This window comes from Hyla sarda, chromosome 5 (assembly GCF_029499605.1).
Source record: "Hyla sarda isolate aHylSar1 chromosome 5, aHylSar1.hap1, whole genome shotgun sequence".
NCBI classification, from domain to species: domain Eukaryota; kingdom Metazoa; phylum Chordata; class Amphibia; order Anura; family Hylidae; genus Hyla; species Hyla sarda.
In genome coordinates, this window is record NC_079193.1 from 358371864 (window position 1) to 358395594 (window position 23731).

Sequence of the window (23731 nt, forward strand, 5' to 3'; positions counted from 1 at the left end):
AGCAACCAAGATTTGGATAGATATCTTGGTTGTGTTTTTAATACAAAATTTTTGTATTATTTATGCACATTATTGGGGTTAACCCCTTAAGGACTCAGGGTTTTTCCGTTTTTGCACTTTCGTTTTTTCCTCCTTATCTTTTAAAAATCATAACCCTTTCAATTTTCCCCCTAAAAATCCATATTATGGCTTAATTTTTGCGTCACCAATTCTACTTTGCAGTGACATTAATCATTTTACCCAAAAATGCACGGCGAAACAGAAAAAAAAAATCATTGTGCGACAAAATCGAAGAAAAAACGGCATTTTGTAACTTTTGGGGGCTTCCATTTCTACGCAGTGCATATTTTGGTAAAAATTACACCTTATCATTATTCTGTAGATCCATACGGTTAAAATGATACCCTACTTATATAGGTTTGATTTTGTCGCACTTCTGGAAAAAATCATAACTACATGCAGGAAAATGTATACGTTTAAAAATGTCATATTCTGACCCCTATAACTTTTTTATTTTTCCACGTACAGGGTGGTATGAGAACTCATTTTTTGCGCCGTGATCTGAAGTTTTTATTGGTATGATTTTTGTTTTGATCGGACTTTTTGATCACTTTTTATTCATTTTTTAATGGTATAAAAAGTGACCAAAATACGCTTTTTTGGACTTTGGAATTTTTTTGCGCGTACGCCATTGACCGTGCGGTTTAATTAATGATATATTTTTATAGTTCGGACATTTACGCACACGGCGATACCACATATGTTTATTTTTATATTTTTTTACACTGTTTTATTTTTTTTATGGGAAAAGGGGGGTGATTCAAACTTTTATTAGGGAAGGGGTTAAATGACCTTTATTAACACTTTTTTTTTACTTTTTTTTGCAGTGTTATAGGTCCCATAGGGACCTATAACACTGCACACACTGATCTCTCCCATAGGGACCTATAACACTGCACACACTGATCTTTTACACAGATCACAGGCGTGTATTAACACGCCTGTGATCAGTGTTATCGGCGCTTGACTGCTCCTGCCTGGATCTCAGGCACGGAGCAGTCATTCGCCGATCGGACACCGAGGAGGCAGGTAAGGGCCCTCCCGGTGTCCTGTCAGCTGTTCGGGACGCCGCGATTTCACCGCGGCGGTCCCGAACAGCCCGACTGAGCAGCCGGGTCACTTTCACTTTAGAAGCGGCGATCAGCTTTGACCGCCGCTTCTAAAGGGTTAATACCGCACATCACCGCGATTGGCGATGTGTGGTATTAGCCGCGGGTCCCGGCCATTGATGAGCGCCGGGACCAACGCGATATGATGCGGGATGGCGGCGCGATCCCGCTTCATATCGCGGGAGGCGGCGCAGGACGTAAATATACGTCCTGTGTCATTAAGGGTTTCATTTTAGTGAGAACAAATAAAAGTTATATTTTATGGGGGTAACCCTAGTAAAGGGCTCGGTCCCAGAGGGGCCTTGTTCCCTGAAGGGAATTGTATTTGAAGTGTATTAAACCCTGGGTACTCCATGAAAAGGAAGGATTGTCCAGCACCAGGTATGGTCTAAAAGATCACTTTTTATTCATGCCATAGCAAGGAAACAGACATCACAGGACTGTGGTAATCTGACGCGTTTCGCTCTCTCTTGAGCTTAAACGTAGACTCTAGTATGTGGCGAGGAGGGGGGCTTGTGGGTTCCCCTAGGTAAGTGGCCCAGTCTCAATTTCTACAGTTGAGACCCCTATTGCTCCACCACTTGTTGGCTGCAGGGATCAGCATACGTTCCTGATGCCTGCAGAGTAGTTGGTGTGTCCTTGTGCACCTACCAGTCCCTGCTGCCATCCCATTACCACCAATGGGGGTTATTGATAACCCAGGATCCTTGCTTGCTCCTCCAGGAGGTGTTTCCTTTTTCTGGGAGCCTTCCCAACATTACAGGAATATTCGTCAAGACCATCGGTATTCCTCAGTAAGTAATGGCTGTGACTCTTTATAGATCCACGAAGAAAAGTTTGAAGATTTTCTACTTTTTGGATCCTTTTTTGAAGCAACTTTGATCGACAGGAAGATTGGAGATAAACCCATCAGTTTCGAGGTCACTGTAGGTAAGTGAACATTGGTCAAACCCATTCACAATCATATAAAACCCAAAACTTTATTTAGGGGAATTTCCTGATATACATACATACATATATATATATATATATATATATATATATATATATATATATATATATATATATATATCTTATTTGTTGTATCAATGAAAAATTCTATAACTTTCTAATCTCATTTATGTTTCGATTCCTCATCATCTCTACATGCTGTCATTGAATAAAAGGAGTGTTGTTTACATTCAGGGACAACTTGTATCTAGTGGTACTGGGAACGGATTCAGTTATATTCAGTCTAAGGCCTCACGCACACCACGTTTTTGCTATACAGTTCTCGTATACGGTTTCAAGTTAAAAACCGCATGGAACTGTATAGAAAACCGTATGCATTGACTTAACATTGTAAACCATATCTCAAACGCATCATCCGGTTTAGTCCTTTTTTTTACCCGTACCCAAAACCGTAGTCTACCACGTTTTTTGGTCGGGGTGTAAAACTGTATTAAAACGTACACGTTTTTTTGTTTTTTTTTTAACATGGGAGTCAATGGGAACCGTACAGAACTGTATGTGCGTACAGTTCCATCCGGTTTTCACCATACGTTTTTTGACTTTGCACAGTTTTTTTCTTGGAATTTCAATCAAACAAGTGAAACTTTATTCAAAATGGAGTGAAAAGTTAAAAACCTATACGTTTTTTTCTTAAAGAAACGGATGCAACCGGACATAATTTTTCAAACCGTATACGGTTTTCAACCGTATATGGGTTAAAATTTCTACACACGTTTTGATGAAGTTTAGTCGGGTTTTGAGTAATCCGTTTTTCATCAAAAACCTGATACGGGAACTGTATTGCAAAAACGGGGTATGCATGCACCCTAAAGCAGTGTTTCCCAACCAGGGTGCCTCCAGATGTTGCAAAACTACAACTCCCAGCATGCCCGGACAGGTGGCTGTCCGGGCATGCTAGGAGTTGTAGTTTTGCAACAGCTGGAGGCACCCTGGTTGGGAAACACTGATCTAACGAATGCTCTGTGAGCTGAACACATCATAAGCATCTGCACAAATCTTTCTCATACAATATATTAGTCTAGAGTTGAGGCTGTTTCGCTCACACAGACAGGGTGTAACTAGAATCCTATGGGCCCCAGGGCTTATTTGGGACCTGGACAGTCCGTCGTCCCCCCCCCAATTGGGCAGACAGTTCTTCTTAGTGGGCAGGCAATTACTCCAATTAGCCAGGTAGCCCCTCAGTAGGCAGGCAATTACTCCAATTAGCCTGGTAGCCCCTCAGTAGAAGGCAGTTATTCCAATTAGCCAGGTAGCCACTCAGTAGACAGGCAGTTACTCCAATTAGCCAGATAGCCCCTCAGTATGCAGGCAATTACTCCAATTAGCCTGGTAGCCCCTCAGTAGAAGGCAGTTATTCCAATTAGCCAGGCAGCCACTCAGTAGACAGGCAGTTACTCCAAATAGCCAGGTAGCCCCTCAGTAGGCAGGCAATTACTCCAATTAGCCAGGTAGCCCCTCAGTAGAAGTCAGTTACTCCAATTAGCCAGGTAGCCCCTCAGTAGACAGGCAGTTATGCCCATTGTGCCATTATAATTAAGAAAACTCATACTTACCTCCTTTTCCGTGCAGAGTTGCAGCCCGCCCACCTCGTTCCTTCACTCTTTTGTCTGAAGCGCAGATGACAAGTGACATTACCGCATACCTGTGCCAGGGCAGAGGTCATGATGTGCTTCCAGTGTAGGCCGCAGCCTGAAGCTGCCTGCAGCCTACACCCACAGCTTTCTTTTGTATATACATCTTGTGTGCATACAGTTAAAAGTGTTTCTTACTTGCCTGGGGATCCGGGACAAGTGTCCTGGATTCCCAGGTCAGTGAGTAGGCGAGCAGATTATAAATCGGCTTCTTTTTTAGGTTGAAAAACACAAAAATTAAAATAAAAAATGTCTATCCACTCTGATTTAGATCACTGATGGAATTCCCAGTGATCAGACCCCCTCTTATCAGATATTGTTGTTTCCATGTGTATTGTCCTATACCATACCTCCATGGAATTTGGGGACAACAAGCAAAAAGAAAAACTATAATACAAAAGGTACAAGAGTTCCTGTTCGGCACTGCTATATAGCCACAAGTTGGGTCTTCTATCGGCAGGATGGATTTCTGCTTAAAGGGGTACTCCAGTGGAAAACTTTTTTTTTTTTAATCAACTGGTGCCAGACAGTTAAACAGATTTCTAAATTACTTCTATTAAAAAAATCTTAATCCTTCCAGTACTTATTAGCTGCTGAATACTACAGAGGAAATTCTTTTCTTTTAAGGAACACAGAGCTGTCTGCTGACATCACGAGCACAGTGCTCTCTGCTGACATCTTTCCATTTTAAGAACTGTCCAGAGTAGGAGAAAATCCCCATAGCAGACATATGCTGTTGGAAAGAGATGTCAGCAGAGAGCAGTGTGCTTGTGATGTCAGCAGAGAGCGCTGTGTTCCAAAAAGAAAATTATTTTCTCTGTATTCAGCAGCTTATAAATACTGGAAGGATTAAGATTTTTTTTGATAGAAGTAATTTACAAACCTGTTTAACTTTTTGGCACCAGTTGATTTAAAAAAAAAGTACCCCTTTAGTGATGTACATGGCGGTGTTCTGACTTAATCAAGAATCCATAAGTTTATAGCCATATAGAATAGAAACAGATGGCAACTCACCGTAAGATCTTTATACTTCCTCTTTATTAAATATACTCCCATATACACATAATGGAGAGGGACAAGTGCGGGGGTACAGCAAGGGGACAGCAGCCGTTTTAAACATGTTAGTGCTTCATTTAGCCTCTATGTGAGTATATTTTAGAAAGAAATATTGAAGATCTTTCGGTGAGTTACCGACTGTTTCTATTCTATACGGCTATACAAAAATAAAAACCTATGGTTAAGTATTATGCTTCTGCAAAGAGCAGTCTGGATCTATGTACTTTGGCATATGCCCCTTGTTATCTTATACAGTGACCCCCCGACCTACGAGGGCCCCGACATACGATAATTTCAACATACGATCACTCTCAGAGGCCATCACATTTTGAAGGCAGCATCAACATACGATGCTTTTGTATGTCGGGGCCATCGCGTAAACGGCTATCCGGCAGCACAGACTGCTTCAGCTGCCACCGGATAGCCGTTTACGGTGCCCCGTGTGGTCCACTGACGATCACTTACCTGTCCTCGGGGCTCTGGCGCGTCCTCTTCGGGATCCCCTGCATCGTCGGCGCTCTCCATCGTCGTCATCACGTCGCTGCGCACGCCGTCCCGTCATCCAATAGGAGCGGCGTGCGTAGCGACGTGATGGCGGCAACGGAGAGCGAGGATGCCGGGGAAGCAGAGGCCTTGCCGTAGCGTTCGGGACACCCCGGGGACGCGGCGACAGCGATGGAGGGCGACATCCAGGGCAGCGGTGATGAGCAGTGACGGTCCGGAGCGGCAGGGACACGTGAGTATAACTTCCAATACCAGTGGTCTTCAACCTGCGGACCTCCAGATGTTGTAAAACTACAACTCCCAGCATGTCCGGACAGCCGTTGGCTGTCCGGGCATGCTGGGTGTTGTAGTTTTGCAACATCTGGTGGTCCGCAGGTTGTAGACCACTGTCCTATACTTTACATTGCACGGATCCCTCAACATACGATGGTCCATTTGGAACGGATTACCATCGTATGTTGAGGGACCACTGTATAGTGCCCTCCACCAAGGGTGGCCCTCAATCCCGGAACTTATGTGAATGAACCCTGTGAATGTCTGATCACTGATGATTTCCATGATTCACAGGTAACTATGGCAATGTTCTTGATGGGGTATCACCACACGCAAGTAAAAAGAAAACATCTGATACTGAAGATGTAGAAAGTGCCCCATTACTACAGTCAGAGGAAGGAGATGGTGAACACCAAGACTTACTAATGTCTTATAGATCTATGACCACAGCGGAAAAACCAACGATAACAGAGGGGAACAGGTAATGCTGCCAACTTTATATAACCTGGCCTATAACCAATGGTGTAGGTAAAGGGATAGCAAAGGTTGGCATTGGATCAGACTCCAAGACCTTGAGGTCCCATTGTTCACCCAACCATATGGGAAATTATAGGTTGTGCCATTATCATTTGTACAATAATGTAATCCCTCTATTGGTATGAGATACGTCTGTATATATAGTGCCAAATTGGGAGAAGGCTTTTTCCTAGAAAAGTAAAAACTTTCTTTTTTGCAAAAAATTGTTCGGAGTTCAGGTTGGTATCAAAGGAAAGAAAAAAGAAAGATCAATACTCACCTGCCTGATCCTGCCTGGTGTCTGGTCCCCACTCATCAGCACTTCCTGGTTGCACAAAATGCAGGAAATGTCTGCTCAGCCGATCACTAGCTGAGGTGGGTCACCACCTCAGTCCGTAATTTGTTGATCTGGTAAATCTTGTGTGATAAGAAGTGCGCTAGGAAGTGCTGATCAGAAGGGACTGGGCAGCATTAAAAAAGCAACAGCGGAGGATTGGGCAGGTGAGTATTGCTTATTAAGTGTCCCTGTCATTTAAAAAAAAAAAAAAAAAAAAACATTTGACATGTCACAGACATGTCAATAGTTTTTATCGTGCAGGCTCTCAGTGCTGAGACCCCCACCAATCAGGAGAACAAGTGGGGTTAAGTGTGCGGTAGCCCACTTTACTCCCCTCCTCTCAACTATCTTTGTCTCGCTGCTCCATTATAGGTCATTGCGGTAGTGAGACAAAGATCATTGAATGCCAGGGAGTAAAGCTACCGCACACCTATCCCTGCTAATTTTTCTGATCGGTGGGGGTCTCAGCACTGAGACCCCGACCAATAAAAAACTAAGAAAAATATAAAAAAAAATGTGCATGGTGTGCAGGACTGACACAGAAAAAAACATTTCCGAGAAATCAACAACATATACAATGTTGTGTGTGATCAAATTGTTACCATTTGGTAAATGTCCCTGACAACCCCCTTTAATGTGTTTTTTTCCCTCTGTCTTATAGGAATTATAACTACTTACCATTTTATGAGAAAAAGCCCTGCGTCTATGTAAAAAGTACATGGGGAGACCAGACCTTTAGACTGTACAACTCCAACACTCTCCAGAAAATGGCGGACCACCTGGTGAGTCACTTTATATTAAACAGCTCAGGCCTCTTAAAAACTGCCAACCATGGTGACTCTCAACTCATCATGCATGATATAGACTTAGGACAGACACAACAGCGGCGTAGTATGAAAACAGCAAGACAGAAGAATGGTCAAGGTGCAAGCAAAAGGTCAGGTCTCAGGAGGTCAGAAATACTCAGTGTTCAGGGCACAAGAAAACGCTGGTGAAAAGGGGTTAGAACCTCTTATCAAGGGCGGGGCATCAGTGCAACAGCTGACTGCCAGAGCCTCACCTGATTACCCCATCACTCCCACCTCCTGATTGGCTGGCCGGTCATGTCAGTCATGAGAAACGACCCTGCAATGTGCAGAACCATTGTCAGGATGATGGAAGAAGCTGCTGGGTGTATCAAACTGAAGACAGAGGCATTGCTGGAGCGGGGCAAGTCACGCATGTAACAAATCTATATATATAAAACTCAATGTGTATGTGTGTGTGTGTGTGTATGTATGTATGTATGTGTGTGTGCGTGTATGTTCCAGCATCACATCCAAAAAGCTGAAGATATTAACATGAAACTTGGTACACATGTTACTTATATGTCAACAACAATCATAGGATAGGTGATTTAACCCTTACTCACCCCCATTTGCCAGGGCGGGGTTTTTTGGTTTTTAAGTCCCATACAAGTCAATGGGAAATATATGTTACTGCATAACTTCCAAACGGCTAGAGATATTTCCATAATACTTGGTCACATGTTACTTATATGTCCACTTAAAATATAGGATAGTTAATGTAACCCTTAAAGGGGTACTCCGCCCCTAGATATATTATCCCCTATCCAAAGGATAGGGGATAAGATGTCAGATCGCCACGGTCCCGCTGCTGGGGACCCCCGGGATTGCCGCTGCGGCACCCCGCTATCATTACTGCACAGAGCGAGTTCGCTCTGTGCGTAATGACGGTCGATACAGGGGATGTAGCAGCGTGACGTCATGGCTCCGCCCCTCGTGACATCATGGCCCGTTCCCTTAATACAAGTCTATGGCAGGGGCGTGACGACCACCACGACCCCTCCCATAGACTCGTATTGAGGGGGCGGGCCGAGACATCACGAGGGGCGGAGCCGTGATGTAACGATGCTCCGGCCCCTGTACTGCCCGTCATTATGTGCAGAGCGAAATCGCTCTGTATAATAATGACTGTGGGGTGCCGCAACGGCAATCCCGGGGGTCCCCAGCAGCGGGACTGCGGCGATCTGACATCTTATCCCCTATCCTTTGTATAGGGGATAAGATGTCTCGGGGCGGAGTACCCATTTAACTACCCCCATTTGTGAGGGTTGGGGTTTTTGGTTAAAGTCCCATGCAAATCAATGGGAAATGTATGTTCCCACATAACTTCCGTACGGCTGGAGATACTTCAGTAATACCTGGTACACATATTACTTATATGTCAAATAAAAATATATGATAGTTACATTAACCCTTACCTACACCCTTACATAAAAGCTGGGTTTTTGTTTCAAGTCCCATGCGAGTATATGGGACTTCCAGTACCTTGCTCCACAATCTCCGCCCTGCATCTCCTGGCGAATGTGTCGGTCCGGCTTGCAAGCCACACCCCATCTCACAAAAACACGCCCACTGTTTAAGTCCCACCCCTTTTATTATCTAACCTTTTTGTGCATCGGTCTGGATTGCAAATCATGCCCAGTCCCACAAAGCCACGTCCCCTTCTATTTTCAGCTTACAATATCTTCATTACAAATCAGTCCCACCTGAGGACAGGATATGAGGATGGGATATGAGGTCAGGATAGGAGGTCGGGATATGAGGATGGGACATAAGGACGGTATATGAGGATGGGATATAAGGACGGGATATGAGGATGGGACATAAAGATGGCATATGAGGTCGGAATATGAGGATGGGACATAAGGACGACATATGAGGATGGGATATGAGGTCGAGATATGAGGACAGGATATGAGGTCAGGATATGAGGAAGAGATATGAGGACAGGATATGAGGTCAGGATATGAAGACGGGATATGAGGTCGGGATGTGAGGATGGGACATAAGGACGACATATGAGGATGGGATATGAGGTTGGGATTTGAGGTCGGGATATGAGGACGGGATATGAGGATGGGATATGAGGACGGGATATGAGGACGGGATATGAGGTCAGGATATGAGGTCAGCATATGAGGTTGGGATAGGAGGTCGGGATAGGAGGTCAAGAAATGAGGACGGGATATGAGGACTGGATATGAGGACGGGATATGGGGTTGGGATATGACAACAATATATGAGGATGGGATATGAAGTCAAAAGCTTCCTCCTTTGTTGTTTTTTTCTCCACAACAAAGATTAGGAAGGAAAAACCGGGCAATGCCGGGTACTCAGCTAGTACTAAAATAAAAGCGAAACTGACGGCCAGTTTACACATTATACACAATACACAGGGTTAAAGTGTGGGTGAATCGGATTAAAATGAGGTATAACTTACTTGGATCCATAGTGTGGATCCTGTTATTAATCGGAATTGCTAAAATGTTAATCGCCAAATTTGCGCAATGGAGCATACCTACCCAGCATCCCTGCCTCCATGCTGGGTCCTGCCTCTATTGCACAAAACCGATGATTAACATATTAGCAATGCCGTTTGATATTGGGTCTCCGCTCCTAGTAGTTACAGCAGGAGTCGGGCTATCATACTGGCGGTCGAGCTCCCGTGATCCCCGTACAGGACCATACTGCTTTATTCTAACCCCATAGTGAAAACACGACAGGCTAGAATAAGGACCCTTAATGACCATTGTGAAAATGCGTATTAGTAGTCATTAAAAGTTTTTATTATTAGGTTTTATCGTTATAAAATAAATTTAAAAAAATGTAAACTGTTAAAATCTTACATTATTATTATTATTATTATTAATATAATAAATAATAATAATAGTAATCATAATATATATATATATATATATATATAATATTTTATTTATATATTTACAGGCTGCCTTTTTCTAGCCCCCACGTGAAAATATAGGCAGTCATTAAGAGGTTTAATTATAAAATGTAAATATTATATTTAGTTTTATATATATATATATATATATATATATATATATATATATATATATATATATGTTTGTGTGTGATAGCCTGGGGGAGTAGGGTATATGGGGTGTAGCTGTGCGGTGACTAAAGGGTGTCTGGTTAACTCTTTCTATTCGTGATGCCAGGGTGAGGGCTCCTCTGTAATGCTTGTCCTACCGCCACCCTTCCCAAGAGCGATTGGGAGGTATAGAATAATTGAATGTCCACAATCGGAGAGTTTGCTGAAAACAGTCGGAACTTTATTGAAGATTTTATGCAAACTTCATAGTCTCTATACAGGCAAAGTCTCTTAGAGATTGACAGTGGTTGGGACCTTAAATGTTTTAGAGTCCGTAGACTGATATGCGTTGTTCCACTGGATTTAGGGGATTTAGTTTCGGTCCAGTAGTCACGCTAGATTTAGCGGGGATTTAGTTTAGGACTCACTGTTTAGTTTAGGCTGAGGCTGGCAGGTTTTCTTTGAAAGTTGCGCAGATCTGTCCTGCTAGTCCGGCATCCACGAGAGCATAAACCCAGGGGCTGGGGCAGGGGCTGGACTAAAGCTAATTGGTCCAATACTTCTGTCAATCATCTTTACATAGAGTTATGGGTAAACATGTGACCCAAGGACCTCCAAAGGTCCTCTAACATACCATAGAGGAATTAACATAGTCACATGACCGAAGGTCCTGCGTCGCTATCAAGGTAAGCACACTAATTCTCATTATTTTAAATATACACATTATTAAATATGTACACATAAACATTATAAAATTAGAGAAGGAGGAGGCGACTAGGGGCTGTCCCACCTGGGGGACCCTACCTGAACGTAGTAACTCTGGCTTTGGGGACCACCATACAAGGTACGGTATGCAATATGGAACCGGGACACCACAAACCCCCTTACTTAAAATAAGTCGGCTTTGACGTCTGTCCCCTAAGACAGAGGGACGAAGTGAAGGTTGCTTTATAACAGTCCTGGGCATAACTTTTCAAATGTCCATTAGTCAGGCTGTATAAACACTACAAGGTTATCTAACTTTTTGAGGTACATACATATACATAGGTAAACTCATGAACAGGATTACTTGGTTCATGAATTTGGTAACAGGAGGACATTATTATACATGAGATACATCCTATTTGACATTTTTGAATCTCACTAGACATTTTTGAATCTCACTAGACATTTTTGCCATATTAGTTACCTGTTTAGTACACTGAGGATTTTACTGGCTTGCCTGAGGCTTTCTACCAATAAACTGGCTACTAGGGTCCATTGGCTACACGCTTTTACCCCTAGAACACAACAGATAAACCTTACCTAGGTTACCTTTTTTGATTACGTGTATTATTTTAGCTCGCAAGAGCACCTACTGGCTGGGCAGGACATCTCGCACACGTAAGAGAAAGAAGAGAACAGTTAGTGCACATAACAGTGGCAGGAATTGGAAAATAACATAGGCTACAATTCCTAAAGCGTTTACTTGAGTGTGAGATATTTTTGTTGTTTGGTGTACTAAGTTTAAGTGAGGTAAGTACACTTGAGTGATTGGTTTGAGGTACTATGTGTATAGTAATACGTGAAAGGTCAGTCTTGGTACCTTAAGGGTGGTTTTCCCTGTATAGACCTTTGAGATGGTGTTAGTGATGCGTGATGTTAATGTTACTCTCGGAGGAGCTGAGAGAGCCACCTACTAGCAACTACTACAACACCTATTTACATTTTTTTGTGTGTACACGTGCACAAGGCTATATTTTTTGTGTACAATAACCATTTACATTTAGTTACCTTAGCACAAATATTTATTAAACACTCCAACAGGGTTCAGGTGCATTCACCTGATAAGTGCAATTTAAGCAAAGAATATTACGTTACTATTGAGGTATTTACACGTAAACAGACGTGCAAGGATCATCAGTCCACCTGCAGTAAGAGTCCAGATATCATGGCTAGCACAGTTAAGCCAGGCACACACTTATGAATCTCCTACGGCTAGGAGTCTCTTGGTCTAAGGACCAGGCACAAAAGCTTGATGGTTATGGTTTAACTTGAACAGTCTTAGCATAGTCCTGCTAGGCACACTTCTTAAACGTTGCAGAAAAATCTGTGAATACAAAACTTTAGAAAAACATGAATGTCACAGTTCAGAAGAAACTCTTGCAGTGTCGTCCTGCTCCTCTTCTGGAACCCCTACCCCTCTCAACATCAGAAACAGGGAAAGAATTGATGTGGCTTTCCCACACCACATTAGTGAGGGTAGAGTGGGACACTGTAGGGTTAAGATTAATGGTTGGTGCTGGTTGAGTTGGCCCCACCTCCTCATCAGGAGTGGGCCGCAGCACTTTCGTTGGTACCTGGTGGGCAGGCCAAACCTCCTCGCCGGGAGTAGGCCTAGGTACTGTTGATGGTGCCCACAGTTTAGGCCAAACCTCTTTGGTAGGAGTAGGCCTGGCCACTTTGAAGGGTGTGGAAACATCTGGTTGACGCTCATATCTTGTCACCTTGATTGGGTGTGCTGGCCTTTTAAATGGAGCTTGAGTGCGCTGGCCCTTTAAATGCAGCTTGACACTTTGGTATGCAGGCCCTCTAAGATGAGCCTCGGCGTGCTGCAGCAGGGTGACTTGGGACAATCTCATCGGTGATGCCGCTCTGGATGTCCCTGAAGATTCCCCTGTCGGGGTAGCCAGCCAATCGTCATCCTCGGTCCTGATGGACAACTGCTGCAAGCGGTCGCCAAGCTCGTAGAAAAGTCGTGCTGTGGCCGCGGCAACTTTCCCTTGTTCCGGTGCCATCTTGGAACTCTCACCACTTGAAACGCTGCTCTCCACCATGTCTGTACTCTCCATCTCTTCCTCATGCAGACTAAAGAGGTCGCTGTGCAGGGCTCCTTTGCAATGGGCTTTTCCAAAATGGCTGCTGGACGGAAGGATGTCATCGGTGCAGCCCCGACTTCTCGTCCCCCCGGAAACAACAGCAGTGAATTTAAGTTCCCCTTCAGCTGCGATGCATTTACTTGGTAGCCATGCCCAGGGGCGGGTCGTGGCGCAAGCTTTTTTCACGCGCTTTTCCGGCAGCAGGTTAACTCTTGCCTTGCTGACTGGACCAAAGGATCGTAACATGTATTCACTTCTCACTTTACACATTTCTGCAGCCAATAAATTTTCGCCTCCCCCCTTACTTTTCGCGTGTGCTCTCTGCACGTGGCAACATACACACGATTCCGTACACTTAGATGGTGCTTTGTAACACATTGATAGTCTTTTACATAGGGGGAGTACACTTTAATTGGTGGCAACAGCTGGAGGCACACACCCGTATCCTGTTCATAGGATGCCAAAAAGCTATGTGATAGCCTGGGGGACTAGGGTATATGGGGTGTAGCTGTGCGGTGACTAAAGGGTGTCTGGTTAACCCTTTCTATTCGTGACGCCAGGGTGAGGGCTCCTCTGTAATGCTTGTCCTACTGCCACCCTTCCCAAGAGCAACAGGGAGGTATTGAATAATTGAATGTCCACAACCAAAGTGTTTGCTCAAAACAGTCTGAACTTTACTGAAGATTTTATGCTAGCTTCATAACCGGAACAGTCTCTATACAGGCAAAGTCTCTTAGAGATTGACAGTGGTTGGGACCTTAAACGTTTTAGAGTCCGTAGACTGATATGTGCTGTTCCACTGGATTTAGGGGATTTAGTTTTGGTCCAGTAGTCACGCTAGCTTTAGCGGGGATTTAGTTTAGGACTCACGGTTTAGTTTAGTCTGAGGCCGGCAGGTTTTCTGGCCTAGCTTGAAAGTTGCGCAGATCCGTCCTGCTAGTCCGGCATCCACGAGAGCAGCAACCCAAGAGAGCGCTAATTGGCTACTGCTCCCTTATATGGGCAGGGGCTGGACTAACGCTAATTGGTCCAATACTTCTGTCAATCATCTTTACATAGAGTTATAGGTAACATGTGACCCAAGGACCTCCAAAGGTCCTCCAAAATACCATAGAGGAATTAACATAGTCACATGACCAAAGGTCCTGCGACGCTGTCAAGGTAAGCACACTAATATGCATTATATTAAATATACACATTATTAAATATGTACACATAAACATTATAAAATTAGAGAAGGAGGAGGCGACTAGGGGCTGTCCCACCTGGGGGACCCTACCTGAACGTAGTAACTCTGGCTTTGGGGACCACCATACAAGGTACGGTATGCAATACGGTACCGGGAAACCACATATATATATATATATATATATATATATATATATATATGTATTATATAAGCAGATGTTTTGACATCTTTAAAAATGTAATTGTAATAAAAAAAATCTAAACCTAAAATCATCACTATATTAATGTTGGAAAATGCAGTCCAATGTACATCCTGTTCAATGTATGCATTCCTTGAACAACAGTTTGAGGGTGCATATTGTTGTGCGAGATGTGTGCTAGTTGTCCGTTTGGAAGCCCAGATCCTGCATCTAGAGGGGCGACTGGCAACAATGAGAAGCATTAACAACATGGAGAGGAGTCTCCTGCTCACTGAGCAGGCACTCTCGGGAATAGAGGTGGGGGAGGACAGTGGGACGGAGTTGCAGGACAGTCAGGCAGTTAGCTGGGTTACAGTTAGAAAGAGGGGTAGGGGAAAAAGTGTCAGGGAGGCTAGTCCTGAACTGGCACACCCCAACAAATTTGCCCGCTTGGCAGATGAGGGGGATGCCATTACAGAGCTAGCAGAACTGCAGCAGGATACCGCCTCTGACCGCCAGGGGGGTGTCTGCTCCAGTAAGGAGGGAGGGAGGAGTACAGGGCAGGCCAGACAGGTACTAGTGGTGGGGGACTCAATTATTAGGGGGACAGACAGGGCAATCTGTCACAAAGACCGGGATCGGCGAACAGTGTGTTGTCTGCCTGGCGCACGAGTTCGGCACATCGCGGATCGGGTTGACAGGTTGTTGGGCGGGGCTGGAGAGGACCCAGCAGTCATGGTACATATTGGCACCAATGACAAAGTAAGAGGTAGGTGGAGTGTCCTTAAAAATGATTTCAGGGACTTAGGCCGCAAGCTTAAGGCAAGGACCTCCAAGGTAGTCTTTTCTGAAATACTACCAGTACCACGAGCCGCACCAGAGAGGCAGCGGGAGATCAGGGAGGTAAACAAGTGGCTCAGAAGCTGGTGTAGGAAGGAAGGGTTTGGGTTCATGGAGAACTGGGCTGACTTCGCTGTCGGTTACCGGCTCTACCGTAGGGACGGGCTGCACCTCAATGGGGAGGGTGCAGCTTTGCTTGGGGAGAAGATGGCTAGAAGGGTGGAGGAGTGTTTAAACTAGGGACTTGGGGGGAGGGAACCTACAGCAAAGAGGGGGAAGATAGTGTAGATAGAGAGGTGGGAATTATAAATGTACCTGGGGGTGGAGCGGAGGGAGGGGTTAGAATAGATAATAGGATTAGGCTTCATAGGAAAATAAAACTTACACCCTTGAATCCCATTAACCCCAATAGCATAAAGGATGGAAATGTAAAGTGTATGTTCACAAATGCCAGAAGCCTAGCAAATAAAATGGGGGAGCTTGAGGCCTTGATACTGGAGGAACATATTGATATAGTTGGGGTCACTGAGACATGGCTGGACTCCTCGCATGACTGGGCTGTCAATCTGCAGGGGTTTACATTGTTTCGCAAGGATAGAATGAACAGAAAAGGTGGTGGAGTCTGTCTGTATGTAAGAAGTGGTATGAAAGTCAGTGTGAACGATGCCATAGTGTGTGATGATTCTGAGGATGTGGAATCATTGTGGGTAGAATTACAAAAGGAGGGAAATACTGAAAAAATAATATTTGGTGTAATTTACAGACCCCCTAATATCACTGAAGAGATAGAAGTTCGGCTTTATAAACAAATAGAGAGGGCAGCCCGGGCAGGTACAGTGGTAATAATGGGAGATTTTAACTATCCAGATATAGATTGGGGTCCGGGGTTGGCTAAAACTACAAAGGGGCGACAATTCCTAAATTTATTGCAGGATAATTTTATGGGCCAGTTTGTGGAGGACCCAACAAGAAGTGATGCCTTGTTGGATCTGATCATTTCCAACAACGCAGAGCTGGTTGGTAATGTAACTGTGCGGGAAAACCTTGGTAATAGCGACCACAATATAGTTACTTTTGACTTAAAATGTAGAAAACAAAGACAGGCGGGGAAGGCAAAAACATATAACTTTAAAAAGGCAAATTTCCCTGGGCTGAGGGCTGCACTACAGGACATAGACTGGGGGGAGGTGTTCTCAAATACTGATACAGAAGGTAAATGGGACATCTTTAAATCAACTCTAAATAACTATACAGCTAAATATATACCAAAGGGGAACAAATATAAACGATTAAAACTAAATCCTACATGGCTGACACATGATGTTAAAAGAGCAATAAACAACAAAAAAATTGCGTTCAAAAAATACAAATCTGATGGGTCAGCTATAACATTTAAACAGTACAAGGAGCTTAATAAAATCTGTAAAAATGTAATAAAAACAGCAAAAATTCAAAATGAGAGACAGGTGGCCAAAGAAAGCAAAACTAATCCTAAATATTTTTTTAGATATATAAATGCAAAAAAACCAAGGACAGAGCATGTAGGACCCCTTAATAATGATAATGGGGAGGTTGTCACAGGCGATCAAGAGAAGGCGGAGCTACTGAATGGGTTCTTTAGTTCTGTATACACTATGGAAAAAGGAGCTGACATTGGCCAGGTCAGTGCTGGTAACACATCATGTACAGGTCAGTGCTGGTAACACATCATGTAATGTACTGGACTGGCTTAATGTAGAGATGGTACAAGGTAAGTTAAGTGATATAAATGTAAGCAAATCCCCAGGACCGGATGGACTACACCCAAGAGTTCTTAGAGAGGTAAGTTCAGTAATATCTGTACCCCTGTTCATGATATTTAGAGATTCTCTGGTGTCTGGTATTGTGCCAAGGGACTGGTGCAAGGCGAATGTGGTGCCAATCTTCAAAAAGGGCTCTAGGTCTTCCCCAGGAAACTATAGACCGGTAAGTTTAACGTGCATTGTGGGTAAATTGTTTGAAGGACTTATAAGGGATTACATACAGGAATACATAGGGGATAATAGTATTATAAGTGATAACCAGCATGGGTTTACTAAGGATAGAAGTTGTCAAACCAATCTAATTTGCTTTTATGAAGAGGTGAGTAGAAGCCTTGACAGAGGAATGGCTGTGGATATAGAGGGGGGCTGTGTATATAGAGGGGGGCTCTGTATACAGAGGAATGGCTGTGGATATAGTGTTTATGGATTTTGCTAAAGCGTTTGATACTGTCCCTCATAGACGTCTGACAGGTAAGTTAAGGTCTTTGGGTTTGGAAATTTTAGTTTGTAACTGGATTGAACACTGGCTCATGGATCGTACCCAGAGAGTGGTGGTCAATGATTCGTACTCTGATTGGTCCCCGGTTATTAGTGGTGTACCCCAAGGTTCAGTACTGGGCCCGCTGTTGTTTAATTTATTTATCAATGATATAGAGGATGGTATTAACAGCTCTGTTTCTATCTTTGCAGATGACACCAAGCTTTGTAGCACAGTACAGTCTATAGAGGATGTGTATATACTGGGGGGCTGTGTATATAGCGGATGTGTATATAGTGGGGGGGGCTGTGTATATAGAGGATGGTAATAACAGCTCTGTTTTTATCTTTGCAGATGACACCAAGCTTTGTAGCACGGTACAGTCTATAGAGGATGTGCATAAGTTACAAGATGACTTGGATAGACTAAGTGTCTGGGCATCCACTTGGCAAATGAGGTTCAATGTGGATAAATGTAAAGTTATGCATCTGGGTACTAATAACCTGCATGCGTCGTATGTCTTAGGGGGGATTAAACTGGCAGAGTCACTGGTAGAGAAGGATCTGGGTGTACTTGTAGATCACAGACTACAGAATAGCATGCAATGTCAGGCTGCTGCTTCCAAAGCCGGCAGGATATTGTCATGTATCAAAAGAGGCATGGACTCAAGGGACAGGGACATAATACTCCCCCTTTATAAAGCATTGGTACGGCCTCACCTGGAATATGCTGTTCAGTTTTGGGCACCTGTCCATAAAAGGGACACTGCGGAGCTGGAAAGGGTGCAGAGACGCGCGACTAAACTAATATGGGGCATGGAACATCTTAGCTATGAGGAGCGATTAAAGGAGTTACAATTGTTTAGTCTTGAGAAGAGACGTTTAAGGGGGGATATGATAAACGTATATAAGTATATTAATGGCCCATACAAAAAATATGGAGAAAAACTGTTCCAGGTTAAACCCCCCCAAAGGACGAGGGGGCACTCCCTTCGTCTGGAGAAGAAAAAGTTTAGTCTCAAGGGGCGACACGCCTTCTTTACCGTGAGGACTGTGAATTTATGGAACGGTCTACCTCAGGAACTGGTCACAGCAGGAACAATTAACAACTTTAAAACAGGATTAGATACATTCCTGGAACAAAATAAGATTAATGCTTATGAAGAAATATAAAATCTCATCCCTTCCCCAATATCGCGCCACATCCCTACCCCTTAATTCCCTGGTTGAACTTGATGGACATATGTCTTTTTTCGACCGTACTAACTATGTAACTATGTAACTATGTAACCAAAACAATAGTAATAATAATAATTCTTTATTTATATACTGTAGCGCACACTGATTCCGCAGCGCTGTACACTCAAATTGGCAACCTTTATGAATATTACTATCTCTATACATGAGCGAAAGTTCCCCCAGTTACCCGTGCTTTATTGGAATAGTTTACCTCATCAGTACATTGACTACAAAGGTTACCTATGAAAAGCTATACACCATGCTGCAGGCCTGATGGGGTTTATAATAAAGAAGATATAGAACTAGCAGGTGCTTGGTAATACAGCCTTAATGTCATTGTGCAGGAATCACTGGGGGGATTGTCTCTTGTGATGAAGACATTAAGCGTCTTGATGCGTCATTTAATACCTGATGTAATTACAATCCGCCTTAATAGCCGAGAATAAAATCCACCTTAAAAGATGAAAATAAGTCTGAAGTCGTTTAAAGGGGTACTCCGGTGAAAAAGATTTTTTTTTAAAAAATCAACTGGTGCCAGAAAGTTAAACAGATTTGTAAATGACTTCTATTAAAAAAAATATATATATATTTACCCTTCCAGTACTTTTTAGCAGCTTTATGCTACAGAGGAAATTCTTTTCTGTTTAAATTTCTTTTTTGTCTTGTCCACAGTGCTCTCTGCTGACACCTGATGTCCGTATTAGGAACTGTCCAGAGCAGGAGAAAATCCCCATTGCAAACCTATGCTGCTCTGGACAGTTCCTGATACGGACGGAGGTGTCAGCAGAGAGCACTGTGGACAAGACAAAAAAAAAGAAATTCAAAAAGAAAAGAATTTCCTCTGTAGCATACAGCCGCTAAAAAGTACTGGAAGGGTAAAGATTTTTTTAATAGAAGTCATTTACAAATCTGTTTAACTTTCTGGCACCAGTTGATTTAAAAAAATATATATTTTCCATCGGAGTACCCCTTTAAGTGTGAAGTTATAACAAGGGACACATTGGTTTTAATCCAATTTGTGGAGCAATGTTTTCCAACCAGGGTGCCTCCAGCTGTTGCAAAACTACAACTCCCAGTATGCCCGGACAGCCGGTGGCTGTCCGGGCATGCTGGGAGTTGTAGTTTTGCAACAGCTGGAGGCACCCTGGTTGGGAAACACTTTAGAAGAGTATCCTAAAAAATACTACATATATTATAGAACATTCCCAGTCATCAGCCATGCAGAAGTCTCTTTGTATTTTAACACATTGCATTTCATTCTCCAGGAAGAAGGATTAAAGCACATGGTAGAGTTGGTCAAAGTTTCCGATTTTGCGCCTGAAGAGAAGATGAGAGACGTCCTCACTGACTTCATCAGCCAGAGCAAGTAAGATCATTCTTTATCAAGGGTTCATGTTCACACGCCAGATTCTGTGAGGAATGTCCCCCCGAAAAACACGAGTGGACATTCCATATATTTGAATGATCCGGTGGGCGCTAGGACCGCTCGGAAATAGGCGGTTTCATAGACTCCAATGCATGGAATCCACATAAAGGATTGACATGACTATTCTTTCTGCGGATGCCGTGAAGTGACAAAAACTGTGACCCGTAGCCGAATGTGACCTGAGCTCAGCGCTCTCAGCCTTTCTCAGTGCTGATCGCTGTTAGGGGTTAGGATTCCCTGTAGCGCAATGTGACCCTCCGCACAGGGACACACTTTTCTGCGTCCTGTGCAGTTGTGCGTTCGCTCCTCCCCTCAGCTGTCCGGAGATTTCCGAAGATACAGGAAGGGGAGGGGAAGGCAAAATTGGGCAGGACTCAGCTCTGCACCTACCTCAGCCTCATACGCAGCTTCCTCCACAAACCTCCCTCAGCAGTAGTGTTGAGCAGCATAGGCCATATTTGAATTTGCGATATTTTGCGAATATATGGACGTATATTCATCATATATTCGCTAAATTTGCATATTCATAATATTCGCGTTTTATTTCCACATATGTCAAAAGTAGCATATACAAAATTTGCATATGCGAAAATTCGCATATGCAAATTTTCGCATATGCGAAAATTCGCACGCCAGTCTCACACAGTAGTATTAGAGCCTTCTTTACACCACACAAGATGGAAGCAGAGAGGGATGATCACTGTGATGTGTACTGTGAAAAAATAAATAAATCAATATTCGTAATTGCAAATATATAGTGCTATATTCGCAAATATTCGCAAATTCGCAAATATGCGATATTTGCGAATAAAATTCGCATTGCGAATATTCGCGAGCAACACTACTCAGCAGGAGGGACGTAAATGTTCACAGCCCCACTCGCACCTCAGCCCTGCTCCTGTCAGCAGGAGGGATGTAGATTTTCACAGTCCCTCTCAGGGACGTAGATTTTCACAGCTCCACTTGCACCTCAGCCCCGCTTCTGTCAGCAGGAGGGACGTAGATTTTGAGGTGCGAGTGGGGCTGTGAAAATCTACGTCCTTGAGCGGGGCTGTGAAAATTTACATCCCTTCTGCTGAGGGAGGTGCGTGGAGGGAGGTGCAGAGTTGCCTCTTTCCCAGCTCTTCCTTCCCCTCCCCTCGCTGTATCTTCTGAAATCTCCGGACAGCTGATGGGAGGAGCAAAACTGCATAGGACTCAGTTCTGCACCTCACACCGACGTCCTCTCACGCCCTAACCCTAATCCTAACCCTTAACCTCTAATCCTAACCACTATCCCTAATCCTAACCCTAATCCTAACCCTAAACCCTAACACTTACCCCTAATCCTAACCCTAACCGCTAATCCTAACCCCTAACAGCGATCAGCCCTGATAAGGGCTGAGAGCTCTGAGCTCAGGTCACATTCGGCTACGGGTCACAGTTTTTCTCACATCACTGGAATCGATTTCCGCAGCAGATGTTTCTGCAATGGAAATCCTGATTCTGGCATCCGCAGAAAGAATAGGCATGTCAATCAATTCCGCCATATGCACAGTGAAGCAGAATCCCAGTGAAATCATCGGGGCCCTGCTGCAGCAGAATTTTAAAGTTGAATTTATATTCCCACGAAAATCGGCTTGGAATTTTGCTGTGTGAACATAGCCTAAGTTTTAAAGTAAAAGGGGTTATCCCAAGATTAAAAGCTATCCCCATCCACAGGATAGGAGATAACTACCTGGTCTGTGGGGGTCCCCCGATCACATGAAAGGAGGTCAGTTGTCGCCCAAGTAAATGGAGTGTGAATGCTCGACCCCCAGTCCATTCACTGTCTACAGCAAAGTGCACACTCTACTGTCCCTACATTCACTGCGTGTAAGACATCTGAACACAGCGCTCGGCAATGCCTGGAAGTCCCGTAGACTCGCGGTCCACAACCCAATTCCGGGGTTTGTTTAGTTCATCCATTGGAATAGAACAGAAAAAAATTCTAATCCTGGACTATTGGTGGTGGCGCCTGAGCACTGGGTTGGGACCACTGGTCTATGGGACTTCCAGGCATTGCCAAGCACTGTGTTCGGATGTCCCATAGGAAGTGAATGGAGTGACAGTAGTGGGTGCAGCTTCATACACCTGAAGGGCAATTTGCCTCAGTTTTCGTGATTGTTTAAAGACTGACCCCTGCCGATCAGCTGTTTATCTTATACTAGCCGAGTACCAGGCGTTGCCCGGTCTTCCTACAGAAACAGAGAATTTCTGTCTGGTAAAGCAGTCATATTGGAGCTCTTTAGGAGACTAGGAAAGCTGGGTGTCATACAGATGTGTTCCAACCCGCTTTCCCAGTCTCCTGAAGACCCAGTAGTGATAGGCTGCTCGTCCTCCCTGCACTCTGCGTTGCCATGCCCTCTCCATACTCCTGCATTGATGTCGTCTCTCCCCCTCACTCTTCTCTCAGTCTGCAATAAATCTTCCCTCCCCCATCCTTCCTGTCCCCTCTCCCTGCCTTTGCACTGACTTTACTCTGCACCTGCCTGTCGGACAGTTAAATCATACTTTACCATGATGTTGGTCCAGGGGCAGTGTGTTTAAATCTCCCAGGCAATCGCTGCAACCCAGGAGTAAAGTGATCAGGAGATCAGGAGCCTTCGGCTGTCCGGGCATTCTGGAAGTTGTAGTTTTGCAACAACTGGAGGTACAATGGTTGGGAAACACTGCTCTTTGCTCACAAGCAGTAGCTCTTTCTTCTTGAAGACCCCCAAGACACCTGTCTACAGATGGGTGTCTCTTCCTTTTAGAGGAGGCGCTGGTTTGGTTAGTATGAGTTCTTTTTCTTCCTTCAGGAGGAGAGTGAATTTGTATACTGCAAAGGGGAAGAAAAGGGGAGACACAATGGGCCTCATTTACTAAGACTTTTCCGTGTAGATTCAGTAGGTTTTTATTTTGCATCTGTCTTGCGCCAGAATTTCCGACAAAAATCCAAAAAACCCTACTAACTCTCCACTTAACTCAGAAAACCCGAAGACGGGGTGTGGCCTCTTGGAAAAGGGGCGTGTCCACTCAAAGTAGCACGTCCCCGATAGTTTAAAAAAAAAAATCCCAACAATTTTACTAATGTTCCCACATATAATATGGTGGATTTGACTCTACAAAAACCCGACAGCTCCGAGCATGTGTAAAAAAGCAAAACATTGGGAAAATTATTAAATTATTAATTATTATGTCGGGAAAAAACTCCACAAATAAAACTACACTTCACTCTTAGTAAATGAGGGTCAATGGGGGAGATTTATCAAAACTTTTCCAGAGGAAAATTTGCCCAGTTGCCCATAGCAACCAATCAGATCACTGCTTT

General features: G+C 43.9%; 1 protein-coding gene across 3 annotated transcripts in view; it reads left to right on the forward strand.

The window, feature by feature from the left end:
• FER1L6 (fer-1 like family member 6) overlaps nucleotides 1-23731 on the forward strand; it is a 207020-nt gene that overhangs the window by 52323 nt on the left and 130966 nt on the right. For all 3 annotated transcript variants that reach the window (XM_056522715.1, XM_056522714.1, XM_056522716.1), the window contains 4 exons: nucleotides 1991-2099; nucleotides 5939-6125; nucleotides 7159-7279; nucleotides 20240-20340. In XM_056522715.1, coding sequence (XP_056378690.1) covers nucleotides 1991-2099; nucleotides 5939-6125; nucleotides 7159-7279; nucleotides 20240-20340 — 518 coding nt within the window. The remainder of the gene's footprint in view (nucleotides 1-1990; nucleotides 2100-5938; nucleotides 6126-7158; nucleotides 7280-20239; nucleotides 20341-23731) is intronic.